Raw genomic sequence first — 19415 nt, 5'->3', positions numbered from 1 at the left:
TCTCCCTCTTCTCTTTCTCTTTCTGTAGTGGGAGGAAGTGAGTGGATATGATGAAAACCTCAACACCATCAGGACCTACCAGGTGTGTAATGTCTTTGAGCCCAGTCAAAACAACTGGCTACTCACCACCTTCATTGATCGCCGTGGAGCACAGCGCATCTACGTGGAGATTCGATTCACTGTGCGCGACTGCAGCTCCATCCCCAATGTCCCTGGCTCCTGCAAGGAGACTTTTAATCTCTACTACTATGAAACTGATGCTGTTATTGCCACTAAAGGCACTGCTTTCTGGATGGAGGCCCCTTACCTCAAGGTGGACACCATAGCTGCTGATGAAAGCTTCTCACAGGTGGACTTTGGAGGACGCCTGATGAAGGTCAACACAGAGGTGCGGAGCTTTGGCCCACTGTCCAAAAATGGCTTCTACCTGGCCTTTCAGGACTATGGTGCCTGCATGTCTTTGCTGTCAGTCAGGGTCTTTTATAAGAAGTGCCCAAGTGTGGTCCAGAACTTTGCAATCTTTCCAGAGACCATGACAGGAGCTGAAAGCACCTCCCTGGTCATTGCCCGAGGGATCTGCATTCCTAATTCAGAGGAAGTTGACGTCCCAATAAAGCTCTACTGCAATGGGGACGGAGAGTGGATGGTTCCTATCGGCAGCTGCACGTGCAAGGCTGGTTTTGAACCTGACAATGGCAACGTATGCAGAGGTAAGTCTGTCTACAGTCCGTTATTCTAAAGCATCTTATAGCGTTACTTCTGCCAGTTGCAAGCACTCTGCTTATACATTCTTTGCTTTTCATCATTTGCTCTCTTTCAAAATGATGGACTACTCATAATAGAACAAATCACTTCATCATAGATAGACAACATGAATTTGTTCTATTTTAGGCTTGCACATAACAAGGTATCAGTGCACCTTGGATCAGAGATTTTCAGCATCATTGAAAGGGATAAATTAATTGTGTGTCATACGTTTTGCTGTGCATGATGTGCCATACTTCTTTCTTGATCATATTCACCTCCAGCATACTAGAAAGGCACATTAGCATTGATTCTTAAACTGTAGCGAATGCCAGCCTACTGTGCAGCCTACTTTACAGATGGCAAAGAGGTTTGATTATGCCTCAGTATGATGTGCAGAGGACTAAGTTCTGAGGAATAGATAATAACACGTACATAAAGATGAGGTTAATCTGGGTTTTGGGTTCAAGCTGTCACTTTCTCTCTCTTTCTGTCTGTCCTCTAATGCACCTTTACGCTTTGCACGCTGTTATTCTCACACATTCATAACCACACACACACACACACATTCAAAGAGAAAATTTGCTCAAGGTGTCTGATGATAATATGAGTGGCTTGGGGCTCTCAGTGTGACTCAGTATTGGTTGGCCTGCCTCTGGAGGTTAGCTGGAGAGTGTGTGGTGCTCAGATAAGATTGATTGACGCACATCTGCTCTGATCAATAAACAGATATGAGTGCCACATATCTACAAAGCACACTGTGTGTGACTCTGTCTACTGTATCCTTCTCAAATTGCTCAATGGCCTAGGCAAAACACACCCACACATACATACACATACAATCACACCTACACTCCTTGAATGAGGCGAAATGACTTTCAAATAAAAATGACAAGGCAAAAGTTGGTAGTCTTTAGTCAGCTCACATCAATGCAGACTTCAAGGAAATATTGGAAGTTTGTATATTATATCTAATTTTGTCATCATCTCATGCCAACTCTGTTTTACATTATTCACACGTCATTTCATTTTCCATGACTTTATATCTATGATTATTAACATTTCATATTTCAGAGTTCAAGGTACATTTAATTTACATATTTTAAAAATGAACTGAATGAATTATTTTTGTGCATTATGTGCGAAATAATGATTTTGTTGTTTCCCTACTGTGAATCGTGACTCTCACTCATTTTTCAAGTGTTCCTGTGTGATGTATTGAACAACCTCAACATCATTATGTCCAATATAAAGTTTCAAAGTGATAAAAGAACACACTGAATAACAGGGCCGTACAATGAAATATAATGAGGCTACTTTGTAAAGAGGCACTTCTTTTCCTTTTTTGAATATACCTCAAGCAGCCGTGGTCCATTCTGACTGTAGGTCACCCCATTCATTTTTTATTTCCATTTTTCCCAGCTTGTTTAATCAACTGGTCTTTAATAAATGTGTGCCTTTTGTTTCTACTTTTTTGCACAATTCATTATGTCAGGTGCAATGCATTTTAATTTGAAATATGACAGATGATTTTCAGATTTTATCCTTACCAAATATGATTATATGTAGTAAAACCACCTTGTGCTGTTTCCATGAAGATTCCTCTATGATTAAAGATGTCAGAATAACAAACATTTTTTTAAGTGACAGTTAATTGTGTGTAGCTCCCTTTAAACTAGTCACGCTCAGTGGCTGTATCTCAGCAGACTACTTATTATTAGTTTGTGAAATATGCTGTCTGAAGGTTACTTATATAAGGCAAAGGTCAGTATAGGATTTTATAGCAAATGAGCCAATAACCTTGCATGACCTCTAATGCAAACATGCCTGCAGAATTTAATGGACGCATTTTTTGTCCTGCAAACATCCTTGATGCTGATTCATGTCTTTTTCTGTTCATCTGTTCTCCACATAATTTTTGTTTCCTCTATTATTTACATCAACGTCATACCCACTCACAGCACAGTTATTGGAGCCTAAGATATCCCTGAGTGTTTGTAGGAGGCTTGTTGTGGCTTGTCTTAGTGGGGGGCACTGGCACTGCTCTAAACACTGCAAGCATACATGAGCACATACACACGCAGCCCCACTGAACTACAAAGACTCTTTGAACAGAGGCGACGTATATTTCCACTAATTCCCACAATCCCCCTGACTTCCTTCTCTAAGTATCCACAGCAACTAGACTACCTGCTGTGTTACATTTGACAGCATTACTTCAATTTCTTTCTCTCTCTCTCTCTGATGGAAATATGCCATTCTGGGAGGTTTGAAAGTGTGTACCTATAGGCAAAAATTGTATAAAACTGTAAACTATAGTGGAAGTTGACCTAAGTGTCAGGACATGTGAGCTTCAGCACAGGCATACTTGCTTTGAGAAAAAACAGAGGTAGACAGATGGAGAAAAAGAGATGATCTTGCCTTTTCTATCTCACATAACTAGCTTACTCTCTGGAGACTCATATGGAATCTGTTCCCCTCTCATCTCCACTGAAAGGCCCCTCCAATAAGAGCAATCGCAACCTTTTATTTTCCATGCGGTCTCTTTTCATGAGCTTGTAATCCATTATTTAAACAGGGAAATCTAACCTTAAAGTGCTTGTGGAAGCTGCTGAGTACTATGGGCAACCAATCAATTGGGGGTTGGTGCAATAACATGGCCTCAGCATTGGGTCTGAAGTAATTGCCCATTAGAGATGAAGTAACAGGAAAAGGAACAAAAAGAATATGAGAGCATGTGGTTTCATGCTGAAATAATTTCCCTCATTGAGAACAAGATGACAAGGGAAAGTATTACACAGGCAAGGGAAGGCACTGTGGTGGTTAAAGTCGCAGTGGGGAATCAAAAAAAGAGATGTTTCGGGAGTTGCTAAACAATCTGATACTGTTACAATGTTTTGTAAATGAATAATATGTTAGAGAAAATAGCTTAGAAAGCACTGATTGCCTGCAGAACACCCACCGTTTACCTACATAAATATGTGACCATTCTCCATTGGGTGTATTTATGCATAATAATACATTTTATATAATTATCAAACATAGGAAATAAACATTAATTTAAATTGGTTTAACCCGGCTAATGGCAAAATAATCAGTCTCAGCTGGTTGAGACAATACTGAGTGTCACGCACATTAACATTTGGACATGAAAATGACTAAATAAAAGACAAACTCAGTCTACTGTGGCCTAAGTCACTGTCAGTTTTCACCTGGCATAACAAATCATGCAGCTGTCAGTTAAAGACATACAGAAATGTGTTAGTCATGTGGTAATAGTTTTGATATGCTTATCCTTGCAAAGTGAAAGGCAAATGCTATGAAAAATGTCACTTTTTACGACTGTGAAAACCGACAGACAGACAGACAGACAGACAGACAGACAGACAGACAGACTCCCTGATTGCACTTTCTCTAATCTATATGTTTTAATTAGTGACAGGTACCGTGGCGTGCGTGTGTGCGGCCTGCTGTCAGTTGGGCAGGGAGACCATGTAGAGTTGTTGTGCTCTGTAACGATGATGCCAGCATGCCATCCTCATTACCAGCTCCCCAGCTCCCATATAAGCCATTTGGGTATCCCCCTCTTCTCTCTCGCTCTCTCTTTCTCTCCCTCTTTCTCCCTTTTTCCCTCTCTCTCTCCCCCTCGGCTATGTAAGCAATCTGCTAAATATTTTATCACCTCCCTGTTAAATCGAGCGAAGACACTCCAAACAGCACCCCACTACCTCCACCAATGCAAAGCTTGTCTTCTGTGTGTGTCCTGCGCAGCTCGAGTATGTAAGAAGGACTGATTTGATGGTTTTACAGAACCCTCTTGTTGTTGCCGTGGTCTCCAGCTGTGTGATTGATAGAATCACCTTGATTAGTTTTGCTCCACATCTATCTCTGTTTTTTTTAATAATCTGGTATACTCACTGATCATTTTAATGTTCCTTGTATTCTAATATATTAAGTGATTAAAACTCCCTGGTAAGCTAATTATTCTGACTTTTAAACTCTTAAAAGTGAATGATGTGGCATAAAAAGTAAACAGGGTTAAATGACATACTATGAAGAGCAATTCAAAACTTTTGACTGCTTGTTCTTCATTTAGCTTTTTCCTTTGGGGAACAACATTTCCTTTGAGCTGATAAATGCCTGCCTGTAGTCTATAAAGCTGGCTGTTATTTTATGAAGCCTTCTACTATATGTTCTCTTCTTTTCTAATTGGATAAACAAGCTTCTCTGAGTTTCTCCACCCATATGAACTTGGGTTGGCACATATAGTAGGATAGTAAGGACATTGGGATTGAGGGATAATTGTTTCAGTTATTGATTGTATCTAAGGTGTGAACTGGATACAAGTAAAATAGAAACTAGCCATCCATCCATAATCCATCCATAATCCAATACGCTACTTATTATTATGTATTTATTTAGTTCTGTATTCATGTAATTTCTCATCAGAGTACTCCTATAGGCCTACATGGCAATATGAAAGCTTTCATATTTTCTCTCCCCGTTAGGCTCCAGCAGGCTTTTGACACGCTGGCACATTAATATTACAAATATTCAAATAACTTTATTTAACATTCTGCAGGCTGACAGTGGCAGCGGGAGATTCACAGCCCATTGAGCAAGTGCGCTTCCCTGGGCTAAGTGCCGATTCATCATGGCTGCCTTACTCCTGTCTAATGGCTGCCATCATGGGGCACGATCGCACACGCACACCAACACACACATAAACACACATCTTGGGCAAATGCTCAGAAAATGTTTGAATTCTTCCATGTGTGCATTTTAAAAATGTTAAATGTAGTGTTCCAGGCACATTAATCACATTATTAACCCAAGCCTAAAACGTTAATAAACCCCAATATGTACACATATAGAGTTCATTGTTATGGGAGGCAACGAGCTGGCTTATTTGTCTGTATAAGAGAGATTAGAGTATCTAACAAATATGATACGTATTTTTAAATCCTACCTAAAACACATACAAGCACTGAAACTCCCTGGACATTTTCATTTATTCAAAGCTTTAAAGTTTGGCTTTGGAGGCTGTTTATGCTAAACTTTTGGTCTTACGGTCTTCTGCTCTAGTGAGGCTTGGATTTCTTCTTTATACGTCTTATCTGAGTGTAAAGGATCTGGCAGACAGGACCCGCAAAGGCCCAGAAAGCGATTAGAGCCAATTCCAGCCCATTTGGCCTTGTCTACTTCCGTTCCACAGAGTTTACTTCATTTGCCGAGATGCATCCATGTGTACCCACCAACACACACTCACAAACACACGCATTGACATCTACTAAGTCACCTTGAAGCCCAATTAAGTAAGCATCTGACTCTTCCTGTTCCTATTAGTCCTATGGCAGTGAGAAGCAGTGTGATGAAGACAAAAATGGAGTGGTGGGAGGAAGAGACAGATAAAAGCTATAAGAAAGAGCAGTGAAAGACTTCTTGTTTCCATGGCTCTCAATGGGCTGAATAGAGGGATGGCAGAGAGCAGTGGTGAAAGAGTGTGACCCAAACAAAGACTCTTTGAATTTAAGGCCCAAACAGAGTGTTTGTAATGACCCCAAACACAGATGCGCTGCTCTCACTGCAACGGCAGAGTCAGTCCCTAATGATGCGAGGGGAATCCAGAGATTTTGTTCACACATAATGGAAATACCCACCACACACAGAGCTGTTCTTATCCACTATACAGGGACACATACTCCTATACTATTATTTTTCACTATCTGCCTTACCTTTCATTAGTTGTTTTTTCTTTTTTTCTATTTTTGTCTGGTTCTCTAACCTTCAGTCCCTTTCAGGCCTTGTATTTGGTGGCTGGACTTTTTTTCTATGGCTTTCATTGTCATCTCTAACTTGGTCTTTCCCTTATTTGCTGCACAGGAACTTTTTGAAAAAGGCTCCACTTTGACCCAACATCTCTTATAATCTTCCTTGCCATCCTTTTCTGTGCTCTTCCTCTACTTATCCTCTCCTCTCCTCTCCTCTCCTCTCCTCTCCTCTCCTCTCCTCTCCTCTCCTCTCCTCTCCTCTCCTATACTCTTTGAGTGATGGACACTGGATGTTGAGGCCAGTGACAGACAGGGGGGGCATGGTGGGACACAAAGGGACCCTTACACTCAGCAGATGGCTATGGCTCTGCTTAATTTGCCTATGTCACCCTCAGTGGCAAAATACAAAAGCTTGCCACTACGAAAGTCTCTACTTCACCCTCTCACTCCAGCAGTAACCCCCATCAATCAAATCCTTCTCCTTATGCTTTTAAATTCAGAATGCACAATTTAGTACACAACCAAGACATTATCAATAAAGCCTAGTTGTTGTCTTCAATTAGGGCCAAATGTAAATGTCAAGAGACAGGTTAATTTGAACAGCACATAGAAAACAATATTCATTCTCTGTATACTCTGCCCGCACAACTTCTAGAGTATCCTCCAGCAGTCAGTAATGAGGAGCCGTGGTGAGCCGTGGTGAATTCAGAAAGCACAAATCCCCTGCTCCCTCTCTCCACATAAGTGTCCATCAATATTCACTGTTCCATTAATAAAACAGCCAGGCCTTTTTTGTTTGACAGCAGAGGGACACATTTCAATTCTAGGAAATTGTCTCATGCCTTCCTGGATGTTATCAGCATGGAGATAGATGTGGATTAGTCAAGATTATGTTGGGGAACTTGTGGACTGAGGATCTAATTAGAATTGAATTGCAATAATGGTAGGGCCAATACACGTCCTGTCACATTCCTTGAGCCATATGCAATAAGAACCAGTCGACAGAGCAACCGAGAGGAATGTGTTGGCTAATCAGGTCGGAATGAGGTCCAATTTTTCTATTCTTGGAGCAGATTAAAAGGTCACTTCACCAAAATTACAAAGAGGCATTTGATTGTATCTAGCCAAATACACATAGTTTTGGTATTATTTGGCAGTTTTAGATATATCTCTGTCTGATTTTGTTAAAGTAGTTGTGAAACCTGTCGGTGGCAAGGTCTGCAGATTTGTTTTTGAAAGAATAATAAAGACATTGAATTTGGTTAAGAGATGTTGACTGTTTTGAATGCCATATTTGATGCTGTGAGCACCACAATCAAAATTACATGTGTCTCCATTGTATTGGGATGGCAACTGTAATTTCAGAGACAGATATCTCTAAACCTGAGCAAATAAAAAGCCAACATATGTGTGTAATTAAGAGGAAAATAATGTACAATTTGAATAAATGGACAGTTAAAATGATCAGTACAAAATTCAACTGACAGAGAGAGTAAATTTGTTAGTCTCGTTACGTATATGGAGTCTCTAAATTACAAGCCTGTGCTTAATAGTAGTTGAGGTGGTGCAGCTTGCAGTTGCAGTAGATGGACTAATTGAACCTCCTCATAATACAGTCAGCATGGAGAGATCGGTTTTTGTAATAGGCAAATCATCTAAACCAAAAGTACCTTTCTACCATATTTTGTGTTGATGCTGTCATGGGTATTTGAATTGAATGCATAACTTAAAATTGACTTTTTGGTCAAGTCCACACACACATACCTTGCCACCTCATCTCCCCCTTATTTCTCTGTCAGTTACACACACATACATACACACACACACAATTTCAGCTGAATTTGTGTGTCCAATTTCATAATCTAATCATGTTGGGCATAATTTCCCCCCATACTTCAAGCAAACAGCATTACAGTACCACTTTAAATGCTCCTTAAGTATCCATGATTAAACATACGTGAAGAATTATGCCTGTGTAATCTATGTTATGACACCATGCATTACCCTACAACAACTCTCCTCTCTGTAACTGGGCAGGTCATATCAAACACAACCTCAAAACCTTCACAATATGCAATTATCCGGCAATTAGACAACTCCCATAATTCACAGCACACTATGTCATTGTGCACATGTAATTGCATGTTTTCGTTGACAGTAAACGCAGCCTGTACTTTACAGGGTCAGGGCATGATGTTCCACAGAAACCAGAGGAAACGTCTCTTTTCAGACTGATAGACGGGAAGAGCCTATGAAGCTCAGTCTGGAAGATACATCTCTGTGACAAATTATTGATTTTGTCTTTGTTTGTCACTCGTAATGCCAAGGACCCCCTGCTATGGCAGTCTTCCGATAACTCCCACCCGAGAAGACATTTTGTGAATATTGAATCCTGAGAGCGAGACTGGGGAGAGGAGGGGAGTGTCTATTTATATATGTGTGTTTATTGTGGTGGTGGTGGTGGGGGGGTGAGACAAAAGTACAAAAACAAAAAGAGTGAGAGAGCGACTTGGTAATCCTCTCTTTGAGCACTTTGTGCTTTGTGCACCATTTGTTTACTGAGTTCCCACACTGGCTGGGGGGCTGGAGCTCTTTCTCCCACACTGGCATTACCATAGCCAGATTTGTAGTCAGATCTGTGAGGGGGCTTCGTACAGTATGAATGTATTTCATTGCTTATTTCTTTGTGTGTATATATGCAGTTTAAAAGAAGTGAGGGCTGGGGTAACCCGACTTTAATTAAATCTTCAAAGTGTGTGTGGTTTTATAGAGTCTAATCAAGCCTGCTAACCTCTCAGACAGTTTCTCTTCTGACTGCATTTTGTGATGAAAACCCATCACACGCCCATTATGCTTCCACTGAGTGGGAACAGATACTGTGTCAACAGGTTGAGTGCTGCCTACGTGTTGCAGTGGACAGTATCGTAACAGGAGCTTGGAGTGCTTTTGTTGTGCACCATAGTTTCAAGACACAATATAGCAATGCAAAACCAGAAAAAGAAGGTGGGGCATATTCTTATATTAAACGTCAAAACATGATACTATCATTTCATAATTTGTGTTCAAACCTTTGCAACTTGTAGCTTGAATCTTATGTTAAAACCCAACTCAGATAGTACATGAAATCTGACGACTGACTGCAATATTTTGCTACGTATTAGAGTTGATAGCTCTTATCTTTGGTACACTACTCCTCCTTGTTCCTTTCTGTTTTGGAACAGACTTAAAATTTCAGAAATGGCACAGACATGCACTTGCAATGCTGACAAAGGGACTTAGTTAACTTTGTGACTCAGATTGTGCAGTTAATGGATATGCATAATTCTGCTATCTCCTATATAATATAGGTGTGGTGTCAGTGCCAAGTTCTCTGCATCCATCTCTCTCATTCTTTAAAAGCAATTGATTCTCTGCACAGTCAAGATATGCTATCTGCCCTCAGTTTTCATTTGTGTCGTGCTGCTAGGATTAGATTAAATGGCTGCTTTTAAAAACATGATGTTATGGGTTTTTTTAACTCTATTATCCCTAAGGTATACTTTGCTGTTAATAATAACATCCCAATAATCCTCAGGCAATTCACTAGCCAACAACCTTTAAAGGGGTACAGTTAAGTTATTGCATATAACTACTGTACATGACATTTCTGTAAATGGTGAATAATATGGAAGGGAAAACACTTTTAATGAAGTTATAACCTCATCATTGTACAGATAATTATTGGATGCACAGAGAAATACCATTACAACTTGCCCTCTAACACTGTTTTATGATGTCTATGCAGTCTGTCTTTACACACAAGTCCTCTCTGAAAGAGCAGAGATGATATCTTAGTGCTGGGCCAGCGTTACTGTAGTGCTAGGCCAGACTGCACAGTGGTATGCTTCTCAAAGAGAATGATATCTGATTAGACCAAGTCCGAATAGAGGCAAAAGCTGACAAACAAATGGATTTGCTGTGTCTAGAATGTTCTCTGGGGGAGCTGGATGGGCTGAGATACAGAGACGCTGCCTTTGTGTTGGAGCCAGCGCAAAGCATAATAAGACCCTTTGGGGAATGAACCAAACACAGAGTGATAGGGACACAAAGGCACACATGCTCATACACTCAGTCAATTTCACAATCTCTCTGCCTCTCTCTTCCTCTATCTTTTTTGCCCTACCTATCTTTCCTCTGTTACTTCCATATAAACTGACCTTTATATCACTGGCTACGATAGTTGGCCTATCATTATGTGTTTGGCTTAGCAGGTCTGTTCAGTTTTTTGACTCTCGCCAAGTTTAATTGTGTCAGCCAAGTGTCATGTCAGACTCCCACAAAAAAGAATCACAGCAACCTTTTCATAAGTATAATATGGTTGGTTTGTGTGTGTGTGTGTGTGTGTGTGTGTGTGTGTGTCTGTGTGTGTGTGTGCGTGTGTGTGTGCGTGTGTGTGTGTGCGCACGCATATGTGCATAAAGGCATGCCTTGGTGTGCTTCACACCCATCTTGGCATGAATGGGCCAGCAAATCCTATTCCCTCCCTCATTTGTTTTCTCTCTCTATCTCATCTTTTCTGCCTCTTTAATTCCCTTTCTAGCACTGTCTTCCTACTCTTGTGTTCTGCTAGGAGAGCAGCAGTAGAGGTAGCATGACAATAGAAGTATTAACCAAATGTATATTGAGCTTGCCTGACTCACGCTTTTACACCACTAATGCCGTGTGAATAGGGCTGCTGCTCCCCAAGAAATGCTTCTGTGAGCACTTAGAGCAAGGGGCTCTCGTGACCCTGGTCCACGTCGCCTGTGCCAGCCCCATCCAAGCCCATTTTCATAAGCGCTTAATCTGGATTGGAAGCCTCTCCATTGTGGAAATGATTTGAGAGGGGCACCATGGCCAGACAAAAGGGACAGTTTGTGGTAGATGCTGGGGCCTCCTTAGCCCCATTCCTCCCTTCTCATTCTTCCACACAGAACCTCGAGCAGGAGCAGCTAATTGTTGTGTGGAGAGGAAAAGTGATAGAGTGTGGAGTGGATGTCCTGCTTAATACTGCCCCCGGTGGAATACAAATGTGATGAAGAGGAAGATGAATGCGGGTTTAGGAAACAGATTTAAGAGAAGAGGAGAAGAGGAGAAGAGCTACCTTTTTAAGAAAATGATTTATCCACCTCTCTCAGTTTATTTATCATTTGATCCAAGTCAGAACAGATCCTCTGATGCCGGCTGATCGCAAAGTTTGGTTTGATTCCACACAGTTACTGTGCATAAGACTTTGGAGCTGGAATGTGTAACAAACTCAGAGTGAAGCTTTGAAGTGTAATGCTGTTGCCCCAGGCTACTTAGCTTCAGGGTCAAATGAGATTACACCCTTGATCTGTGTTAGTGCCTTCTGATCTGAAGGATTGCAATGTAGAGGTGTGTGTGTGTGTGTGTGTGTGTGTGTGTGTGTGTGTGTGTGTGTGTGTGTGTGTGTGTGTGTGTGTGTGTGTGTGTGTGTGTGTGTGTGTGTGTGTGTGTGTGTGTGTGTGTAGGTATTATACATTTTGCATTTGTCTCTGTGTATGTGAATGCCTGTCTTATATGGAAAGATTGTATGTGTATATTGATTTGTATATCTATGCTATATGTTTCTTATTCAAATATACTCTTATCCCTAATGATTTACTCATGAACACCAATAAGTTGGTCTGCTAATATGGTCTTCTCCACATATGGGTTGTTAACTAATTAGTGGTGTTGTTGGCCTGATCTTACTGCTTTGTTGGTGTGTCTCCCAAGTTGGAAAACCTACTCTCTCTCCCTCTCTTTCTCTTTGGCTCTATATCTCTCTCTCCCCCTGTATCTCTCTCCCTGCTCACTGCCCCGGAACACCTTAATCCAGTGTGAAAGCAATTGGCTCTCTCAGATCTAATCAATAGAGGGCCAGGGCAGCGAGCCAGGGGGAACATCTCTGGCCCCTGCTCAGCTACAATCAATTTAGAACCATCGATTCAGTGATTGAAATACAAAGAGCAGACGCGCTGGACCGTACAGGTGCTTTAGTGTTTGGGTGTGCCAACATGTTATATATCTCCCCATGTGAGCGTTCCTCAGTATTTATGTGTGTTTGCTTGCGCATGTGTGTATGTACTGTACTATATGTGTGCAGGAGAGAGTGTGTGTTTGTGTGTGCGCAAATTTCTTCATGTGTGTATATATATATATATGGATAGTATGATTTATTTTCAAGCCATCTGTAGTAAAGTGAGAATGGCATTTAATCTAGTACCTCTGAGACGGAGCCAAGAAAAAAAAAATCACTCCTAATCCAATATGTCCTGCCCAGGGAAGGTGCGTGTTTGTGTTTGTATTAAGCTGGGTGCACCCAAGGGTTTCCTAGTCACCACGATTGTGTCAGAGTAGGTGTGCACAACCTATATGTTGATGCATAAATTTTTTTGAACATACAGTATTTTTGTATGCTCATGTTTGAGTGTTTGCACGCAGAATTTAGAAGGGCCTTTGCATAATTTTTACATCCAGAATCAATGCATCCATTATGACTACAAGAATATGTGTGTGACTGACATTTATTGGCTTTGCTTTGCTTTGCATTGCATGCTTACTATATGTGTGTATGCATGCATGCATGCATGCATATCATATTTATTTGACCCTGTTTATATAGTTACGCACTGCAAGTCTATTAATTTCTGCAATGTCTTGCTAAGAAACTGCAGGATTGTAATGCATATTATATGTCAGTGTGTGTATATTTGTGTAAATTCCAGTTGTGCTGAATGTGAACATTCAAGAAAATAAAAGTGCCCAGGTCATCACCTGAACGATCAATATGTCAACAAATATAGCATTTGTCTTTAAACTGATGTATTTACAGGAACTGTACACTACAGTATGTGGCTGTGTGCTACACTTCTACGTGTCTAGTTACTCCTTAGAAAACTGTATGCTATAGAAGAACAATATAAAATCCTAATCTAATGGATTCATTGTGTTGTCACATTTGTACATGTTGTCATTATAAGTCATACCTACAGTCTGTGTGGGGGCTAGTGGGATGGATTTCATAATTGATAAAGAACATCAATCATGAATCATTGCAGGTGCATTGCGTGCCAGCAGAAATCAAATGTCTCACTCTCATTCCAATTTAAATGTCATGAGGCCTAATTGGAAAGTGTCAGACACACTCTGGCATACATATACACATACGTTATATGCATACAGTATACTGTATATATACAATTAAGCACAAAGAAAATGTGTACTTCCTTTCTATGATTTTACCACTTTTGTCAACGCTGGCCGTGCCCTCAGAGCAGCACAGCATAGCCTCTTCACTGACAGAGCTGCCAAAGTTTAAATTGGCCTTTAAGATGGCAAAAGTTACCCTTGAATACTTCTTGAGGAACTTTACAAATGACTGCACAACAGCTATATGTCACAGCTTAAATACCAGACTGTATTCAAAGTAATTAAAACTCAACTGAAATGTAAATATATAAGATGAAAATAGTAATATAATATGTTATGAATGACAACAAACTCGATATGTTGCATATTTATAAATGTGATACATTATCTTCAAAACATTGGAGTTCTGTGACAAAGAGTGAGTATTAATTTATAGTCTTCAGTGTTGGACAGGATATTTGCATGATAATACATTCATATTGGAGATAAGGTTATAATTATCACAAGCCACCAGTCACAAGCTTATTATCACAAGCTTAAACCAGTGCTAAAGTTTCTGCTGTGAGACTGCTGTAATGCTTATAATAGCTTTTCTCATACACAAAGTAGAAATGTGCTACTTCTCCTGTCCTCTACCTCACACATCCAGTTGTTTTGATGGCCCACTTGATCTTTTAATGTCCAGTGTTGTCTCTGTCTATCAGCACTAGTCTGTCACTGTCCATCAATCGTACTCCATTGTAATGAATAACTTCCGGTCTCCATCAATCTGACAATGGAGATGTGCATGCAGTGTAAGGAGGTCCCACATGGCTGCACTCCCTTTAGGCACACACACAAACAATCACACAATCACACAAAACAATCACATATGTTTGGCAGTTTCATACCTCAGGGCATATTGACTAAGGCTGCCTGATAAAGGTCAGCGCTGTCCAGATTCGGACAGGTGGGGCGGGGGCTACAGTTCACCATCACACACACAGTTTTTGTGCGTTGTCTGTTTGTCTGGAAGAGGGTACAGCTTGCTGATAAGGTTGTGTTGAGGTCATGCAGATGTAAGCATGACATGAATATAGATGTGCTGTGTGTCTGGTTACCTTTGGAGGATTTCATATTGCAGGTGCATTGCGTGCCAGCAAATAGGGTCAACCTCTGCTCATTCTCACGATGCAGCAGAATGTTTGATGAGCACATCCGTTTGTCTTTGTACAGTAAAAGAAAAAAAAATATTTCCATGCATGTCATTCATCCATTGAGGTTTTTTTGGTCATGCCTGGGCCTGATGTCACCATTTTTTTTGTGTTTTAAAGAAGCACATCCATACTGAATGTAGCTGTCTAGGTTTGGCAGGATAGATGCATAGTCACTTCAAACAGCATTTATTAACCAGCCTTTTTTATTCCTTGTTCCCTATTGTCAGCTTTAAAAATAATAGCTCGGCCGTCACTTAGTATGCAAAGACAAGTGGCTGCACTACACACATATTGTGGGACTTTGCCACCAACAATTTGAGTGACAAGTTGCACTCCTGAGTACTTTCTCACTTTGTTTTGCTCTGATTTCCACACTTCTCTGTAGTCTTTCCCTTTCTCACACTCTATTTCCCTGATCCCAGCCACCCTGTCTCTCCCACGCTTCTCTCATAATTTCTGCTTTCTCTTTTGATGCCGAGCATTTTATCATTACTTCCCATTAGGCATAATAGCAGCAGGGGCGATGAACAGTTTATATGCTACTGCAGCTAGAGGAACATCTTTCTAGTGAATGCATAATTGTACAATGGGAGGTTCGTTGATATAGCTGTTTTTAGTGACAGTTGATGTCATCACCATCCCAGGCTGAAGTGCTGCTGCCCATGACCCCACCATCAGGGTATGACACTACCTTTTACTTCTTCTATTCTCCAACCTCAGCTATCCACCTTTTGTTCTGTCATCAGTGATATAGTCTACAGCCTCAGGGTAGGCTTTAAGTCCACTATTGGATTTCAAAAAGCCAGACTTATGCTTGTCCTCCCCTTTCCTTTCCTGTCACCTGAAAATCCACTCTACCGCTAACCTCTGGCCTCCTACTGTGTCTGACAGCTTCGTTCCCATGTGTGAAAATGTCAGCATCAGCATGACAGGGTGCAGATGCTTTTGAGTGGGTTATAGGTTGGAGACACGTCACCACACTTCTTTGCGTTGGAGTTGCTGGGGGTGTGGAGGGGGTCTCCAATGGTTCTACTCTCTGCGATCATCGGAGGGAAGAGTAAGCGGTGTTGAGCAGTGTGATTCTGCCATGGGTGCTTGTCTTTGCCAGAATATTTTGGTGTAAACATCGTATTACATACGCTCAATTAGGAATCAAATTAGGGAATGGTAAACAGTAAAGGGACCTTTGTTTTCCAGTTGTTTTATCATTCTACTCCTCTGCTACATTCAGATGTGCATAATTACTCATTCCCCTTCACAGGCCTCTACACTCATTAGCAAGGCCTCAACCCTGAGCCAAGGGGCTGGGAATTTTAGGATATATTGGATGTTTGAAGCTATTTTTAGAAGAATTCTCAAAGCATTTTAACATTAAATGGTCTGATAAGAAAGCTTCTTTTTTAAATCAGGGCTCTACAGATTAGGATGGATTATTCTTCAATCTGTAATCTGTGGTTAACATGGTAGGTTCCATAGTCTTTCTTTCTTTCAGCGTCAATTCTCCTCATAGTTTACAGAACTACTAGTTCTTCCAGTGTTTTTGTGTTTAAAACTGTATTCCCATCCATATTTAATCATGTATATGTCTGTTTACACTTTAATTTCAAACAAGTGGAGTAAATAATGTAGAACAAAACCTTCCCTCTGAGTTTACGCAACTGTTTTAAGGCATTCCCTCTGCTAATGTTGGCATGAATAGATAACATGTGTGCCTATTTATTGTGAAAAGGCAAAGTGGCTTGTTAGTTGGTGGTATTTTCTTCTGTTGTATTTCTGAAAAAAAATTCTTCAAGCGTTGTTCGGTCCTGCTGAGAGTTTTATCTACAATCACAGAAACATGCTGCAGCCTTGCTCCAACGTAAGCACACAGGCTTGTTTGGGTGATATTTTGGTGACAGATTTGTAGCTTTACCAACAGGTAGATTGTTTTTCTGTAGGTGATGTATATGACTCATTAGACTATTCAGAGTCTACAGCTTTTAGATGGCAAAACAGGACAAACTTGAAGCAATTGTTAGCATACACTATTTGAGTGTCTAAGGATAGAGGATGTTGTGTTTATAGATTTCAAAGCCCCTCGAGGCAAATTTGTGATTTATGATATTGGGCTATACACATAAAATTGATTTGACTTGACTACAGTACCTGCAAGACAAATGTTTGTTTCTCCCTCTCTCTCTTAATTAGTTCATGGGAAAGAATAAAAATCGATCCACAATGCAGATCAAGGACCACGTCCATCAAAATGCCTTTTACTCCAACAAGGAGTAACAATGACTCTTATTACATTGTTGCATGCAAAGTGTGTGTGATATTCAATCATTGTAACAGGCCTTGCTTCAATGTCAGACAACACAGTAATAAGCATGTGCTGTATATACATGTGCATACAAATTCAAAAGCAGCTATAATAATTAACTTATGTTAATATTTTTTTCCTAATTGATCAACAAGATTTTAAAAAATGTGTAGTTTCTATGCTTCTCATAGCTACTTAATTATACTATTCACCAATTATTTGTAGGTAGTACAAGGTTATTTCTATCAAACAGTTCAAATAAAACAATGAAAAATCAAATTATGTATACAAAACAAAGTCTTTCAAGAAGCTGATTGTCTTTGATCATAAATGGTAAAAAAAAATCTCATTTACATGAAGAGATTTTCTTTTCACACCACTTACCTGCACACTATATATCCTTTTCTCTTCATTCCTTCTGTAATGACTAAATCTTTAGTCACATCCATTTTCATTTTCAATCACATATTTACAAAAAAACCAAAAATAAATCTAATTTGACACCTAAGCTACACAGGTTGTGCAACAGAGTGTATTTTGCTGCCAAATAACCAGACTGGCTGATAACCGCAACTATGAACTTGATCAAACAGTTCTTACCTATTGTATAATATTGTGAAATTAAAGGTAAGCTGAGCAAACCTCTTGTTATTTTTTTACCCTTAAACTTTCACAACATAATGATTTATTGTTCACAACCAACAGTTTCTCATCAGGTCAGAGTAAGTTCATCTTTTGACAAACCTATGAGCAGTGGGAAAGAAAGTCTGTCAATGTAATAGACATTGTTGAGCGGAGGAATGGCAAAGGAGCAGAAAGAGCAAGAGTGGGCATCTTTGGCTAACTGCTATAGATTAATTGATCTAGCCATGAAGTTAATGAGCTAGATCCTTTTTAAAAGAGACAAGTGCTGAGACAGAGGAAGCTAATGGTCTCTCACAACTTGGAGTGGTAAGAAAGAGAAAGCTATTTATCTTGGAAAGTATACTTTATTCACCGTGTGACAGATTCGCAAGGTAATTGACAGGGCCTGTAACTGCTGATTTTATTACCTTACTCTGATCATCCTTCTTTGCAAGTCATAATCCACAGACAAGTTGACACAAGACATAACAACTGATCTTTGAAAAGCAATTATCTGTGAGGGTTGAAAATTGGGTCTTTCTGCATTTTTGACAGTGAAATTTGTGAACATCCCTCCACTATCAAATGAATGTCTCATAATGGATATGGCTAATATGGCCTTTTGCGATTTCAGTTCTTACTTGCTATTTGAGTGAAAGTAAATTACCTTCACTCTGATTGCAAATCAAATCAATACAACAATCATATTGCAATTGAACACTGACATTAAAATGCTCCTTGCTCGCATAACTTCCTTTGACTGATTTCACCCCTCATCAAGTGACTCTCCGTCTCTGTCTCCCTTGTCCCGCCTTTTTTTTTTTTTTCAGTTGGCAGTGGGCAATGAGCCTGCTCTGTCCCCTGTTAGGTTCTGATTACATTGTAGATTGTAGTGCAAGCACATGTTACTGCCTGCTGAGCGGCGATATGTTTAGGAGAGGACCGTTTTCTCTACTAACTTGCCAGCCAGGGATGGATTGGCACAGTGGAGTTTCCTTGAATACCAATGCCTCTTCATCTTTTCTATCTCTTTCCCCTGCTCCTCTCTAACCACTCCTCCATCTGAAAAGATATGCTTGGTGCCTTGGCACATAGCTGCATCTTCCTGGAAATAAAATTGACCCTTGCCAATGTGCCAGGCATGATACAGAACGGCCAACTGCCAACGCAACTCTTGGTTATGACGAGTCTGCGTGGAGCTAAGAGATTATATAGCCCCCTTGATCTGTATCATGCTCATATTATGCACACACACACACACATACATATATACACACACACATACACACACACACACACACATGCAGACACACAACTCATGCATGCGCTTTCAGTAAGCCAGATTTCCCAGTCGGCTGGTGTGTCATTGGCCGGCTGTTCAAAGGGAAAGTGTGGGCCAAAAAAATACTGGCTGTGAGGTTACCATGGTAACAGCCTGCCCAGGGGCGTGGGCTGTCTGCTAAATTGTGCGCTGGTTTGTTAAGGCTCACACACATGCACACACACACCTTAATTTTAACAGAATGCATCTTCCTATATTCATTGTCTGGCAGACACCTGCTCCGTTCATTAGCATTCGTCGTCAGACTGTTGGATTGGCCTTTATGT

General features: G+C 40.4%; 2 protein-coding genes across 2 annotated transcripts in view; one reads left to right on the top strand and one right to left on the bottom strand.

Moving 5' to 3' along the window:
• The window catches only part of LOC128369061 (cystatin-B-like), a 302893-nt gene that overhangs the window by 19201 nt on the left and 264277 nt on the right, over positions 1-19415 (bottom strand). The gene's annotated exons all lie outside the window — the stretch shown is intronic.
• The window catches only part of LOC128369051 (ephrin type-B receptor 1-B), a 156991-nt gene that overhangs the window by 69820 nt on the left and 67756 nt on the right, over positions 1-19415 (top strand). The window contains exon 3 of the mRNA XM_053330008.1: positions 29-710. Coding sequence (XP_053185983.1) covers positions 29-710 — 682 coding nt within the window. The remainder of the gene's footprint in view (positions 1-28; positions 711-19415) is intronic.

The sequence above is a fragment of the Scomber japonicus genome, chromosome 12 (genome assembly GCF_027409825.1).
Source record: "Scomber japonicus isolate fScoJap1 chromosome 12, fScoJap1.pri, whole genome shotgun sequence".
NCBI lineage: Eukaryota > Metazoa > Chordata > Actinopteri > Scombriformes > Scombridae > Scomber > Scomber japonicus.
The sequence above is the reverse complement of the archived record's forward strand: the minus strand, read 5'-3'. Positions and strand labels throughout refer to the sequence as shown.